This window comes from Bison bison, unplaced genomic scaffold (assembly GCF_000754665.1).
Source record: "Bison bison bison isolate TAMUID 2011002044 unplaced genomic scaffold, Bison_UMD1.0 scf7180017864264, whole genome shotgun sequence".
Taxonomy (NCBI): domain Eukaryota; kingdom Metazoa; phylum Chordata; class Mammalia; order Artiodactyla; family Bovidae; genus Bison; species Bison bison.
This window is the reverse complement of record NW_011494836.1, coordinates 1,449,810-1,453,697: the sequence shown is the minus strand read 5'-3', so window position 1 is coordinate 1,453,697 and position 3,888 is coordinate 1,449,810. Positions and strand designations below refer to the sequence as shown.

The 3,888-nt window shown below is 40.2% G+C and overlaps 1 protein-coding gene across 1 annotated transcript in view; it reads left to right on the top strand.

Moving 5' to 3' along the window:
• Positions 1–3,888, top strand: part of REEP5 (receptor accessory protein 5) — a 52,222-nt gene that overhangs the window by 27,994 nt on the left and 20,340 nt on the right. Inside the window, exon 4 of the mRNA XM_010848370.1 lies at positions 1,563–1,701. Within this exon, the coding sequence (XP_010846672.1) occupies positions 1,563–1,701 (139 nt within the window). The remainder of the gene's footprint in view (positions 1–1,562; positions 1,702–3,888) is intronic.

Below are 3,888 nucleotides of genomic sequence, written 5' to 3'. Positions count from 1 at the left end.
CCGGGTTCAATCCCTGGGTCGGGAAAATCCTCTGGAGAAGGAAATGGCAACCCACTCCAGTACTCTTGCCTGGAAAATCCCATGGATGGAGGAGGTTGGTCATAGCTTTTCTTCCAAGGAGTAAGTGTCTTTTAATTTCATGGCTGCAATCACCATCTGCAGTGATTTTGGAGCCCAGAAAAATAAAGTCTGGCACTGTTTCCACTGTTTCCCCATCTATTTCCCATGAATTGGTGGGACCGGATGCCATGATCTTTGTTTTCTAAATGTTGAGCTTTAAAGCATAGCAGGAATAAAAAAACCTCCCATGTAACAGATGTACGTTTGTTAGCTCTTTGGTTCACGTGCTTGCCTACTTTTTCCTTTGACTTCCTATTACATCGGCTAGTTTCTGAGGAAAGCTAAAGCACAGACACAGTCTACATGTGACAAGCCATTATTTTATAATTAGCTCTCTTCAATTTATTTTGTGGTTCTGTATTTACTCTTGATGTTCAAAACACATTCACTTCATCACCCTCTCCTCGCCTTTTCCTCATGTCATCAACAGTCATTGCAGTCAGCTATAATTTCTCCCACTTGGTCATTTTCTTAAAACACACATGTAGGCAGGCACACATACACCCATGGCTGCTTCTGATTAATTCAGAGGGTTTCTTAGGGGATGATTCAGCATGATTCATCAGACTGTTTCTTTGGCGAACCCCTGTTACCAAGTAGCCAATGTATTTTCAGTAGTTAACCCATTGCATAAGCTAAACAAGACTCATATTTCTTCTAGTTTACTGATGCAGTACAGCTCAGTTATAAGTATCCAGACATGTCAGGATAGGATAAAAAATTATGGAATCAGGTCTTAGAATGAAGGGATTTTTAGGACTAGAAGAATTCCTCTGATTCAGAAGTAAAAGAAGGTTATTCTAAATTTAGTTCTATTTATTTACAGAATGAATTTTGTTTAAGAAGTAGTTGATACTGAGAAGGTCCTAGTGTTAAGTGATAAGGGGAGGAAAGTTCACCGCCTGGGGATCACGTGACGACAGTCAGAACTAATGTTAGTTTTCACCTGTTTGTTACGAAGTATTTTATGAACTCTGGAAAGCGTTCTGGAACTGTGTTTCCCAAGATATTGTTTATCGAAATGCCTACTCACTCATGATGTACTTCAGTTAAAGTGCATAAGAACTGAAGTACATGAGTGAATTCTTAATATGTCCCTAGCGGCAGGACCCCACTTGAAAATGGGGATCACTCTAGTTTCCAGTCATTAGTGCTATTTCCTGGAGCTGTGGTGGAGGCCCAGGCAAGGTGGAGACTCATGAGACAACAGGTGCTGGCGTCTCTGGTGACCAGAGGACTGGTAACAAGTGGTTATAATAGCTTGTCTTGATATTTCTGCTTTGCTGTCTGTTTTTGTGTTGAATTCACGCATCTAGTGTCATGGTACATATATTGCCTGAGTTTTTCAGTTGGTATTGGAGGGCAGCGTGAAAGTATAATGATCAAAATTGTCTCATTGAGATCTTACTACATAATACACTTGCTTTTGTATTGCCTTTCAGAATTAAAGCCATAGAAAGCCCCAACAAAGAAGATGATACCCAGTGGCTGACCTACTGGGTAGTATATGGTGTGTTCAGCATTGTCGAATTCTTCTCTGACCTCTTCCTGTCCTGGTTCCCCTTCTACTACATGCTGAAGGTACGTTGGCTTTTCCTGCACTGCCGTGTTTTCTTTCATCTGTTTTAGTTTTGCTCCCTACCACTAGAGTAAACTCAATCTCAGGACCTATATACAATGAATAGGAACAGATGTTTGAATGTTAGACATCTCTGGCTCTGCCTCAGATTATGTAAACAGGAAGAAAGAACTCAATATAGTTAACTATTTTGTGTATGACCTTGGAAATAGCCAAAGCAATTATGTCTGTAACATGTGTTTGATAATAGTGAAAGATGGAAATACTGTGAACTAGCACAAGCGTTGCTCTTTGCCAAAATCCTATCTTCATGCGCTGTTGTCTGTGTTTGATGCATGAACATTGCAAATTTTATCAATCCTTCAATTATTCACAGTTGTGTGCTGGAGTCTTTATATCTGGACAAAAAATACTCATTTCTTATATAGGTTTGGAAAAAGAAGATGTGAAATCAGCTGAGGAAGTCATTTTAACAACTCTGGCAGGTCCATTAGTCTGGCATCAGCCCCGCCACACCTTGTGTTTGGCAGAGGACTCACTTTCATTACAACTATGTGAGGAAAGGCAGTAGGAAGTTGAACTTTTTCCTAATGGGCCTGTGTCAACTCTGGACTTGCATCAGAGGCAAATGACAATGAAGAAGTTCATACCTTTTAATAGAGTGGTTGCTTCTTTCTCTCTAAATGGTGAGTCCTCGAATGTCTTCTGTGGAAGAGGCCCTGCTTCCCATGAACGTCATAGGATGCAAAGTGCCTCGGGCTCACTGAGCCAGGCTGCCAAGCTGCAGGGGGTTTAAGTCCAGCTCTTACGAATTATGGGTTCTCTTCTTTCCCTTCATACTCTTTAAGTATTTGTTTTAGTAAGAGTTACAAGTGAAAAAGTTTAAAGACTCAAGTAAGAATACACGTGAAGTTACACAAGAAATAGTTTGAGTTACATATGAAATAGTTTAAAGACTCAAGTAATTCTCGAAGAATTTTGAAGATCTGCATTCCTGCCCCCTGTATTGCCTCTCTTAAAAGTTATTTTAGTTTTCCTCAAATCTAATTGTTTCCTTTGTATATTTAGACCTGTTTTGAGTGTCCTTGTTATTTTAACTTGTCCTAAATGTCTACATTTTTGTTTACTTTCTTTTTAGACTTTTTTTTCCTTCCTACAATGTTTTCTTTTATATATATTTAATTAATTTATTAATTAAATTAATTTATTTTTATTGAAAGATAATTGCTTTACAGAATATTGCTGTTTTCTGTCAAACCTCAAAATTAATCAGACCTAGGTATACATATATCCCCTCCCTTTTGCGACTCCCACCCCTCTAGGTTGATACAGAGCCCCTGTTTGAGTTTCTTGAGCCATACAGCAAATTCCCGTTGGCAGTCTATTTTACACGTGGTAATGTAAGTTTCCATGTTACTCTTTCCATACATCTCACCCTCTCCTCCCCTCTCCCCATGTCCATAAGTCTATTCTCCATGTCTGTTTCTCCATTGTTGCCCTGTAAATAAAATCTTCAGTACCATTTTTCTAGATTCTGTATATATGTATTCAGTTAAGATCAGTTCAGTTGTTCGGTCGTGTCCGACTTTTTGCGACCCCATGAATGCAGCACATCAGGTCTCCCTGTCTGTCACCAATTCCCGGAGTTTACCCAGACTCATGTCCGTTGAGTCGGTGATGCCATCCAACCATCTCATCATCTGTCATCCCCTTCTCCTCCTGCCCTCAATCTTTCTCAGCATCAGGGTCTTTTCAAATGAGTCAGCTCTTCATATCAGTTGGCTAAAGGATTGGAGTTTCAGCTTCAACATCAGTCTTTCCAGTGAATATTCAGGACTGATCTTCTTTAGGATGGATGGTTGGATCTCCTTGCAACCCCTCAAGGGACTCTGAAGAGTCTTCTCCAACACCACAGTTCAAAAGCATCAATTCTTTGGCGTTAAGCCTTCTTTATAGTCCAACTCTCACATATACATGACCACTATACATACCATAAACCATAGCCTTGACTAGATGGACCTTTGGTGACAATGTAATGTCTCTGCTTTTGAATATGCTGTCTAGGTTGGTCATGATTTCCCTGGTGGCTCAGACGGTAAAGTGTGTGCCTACAATGCAGAAGACCCGGGTTTAATCCCTGGGTCGGGAAAATCCTCTGGAGAAGGAAATGGCAACCCACTCCAGTACTC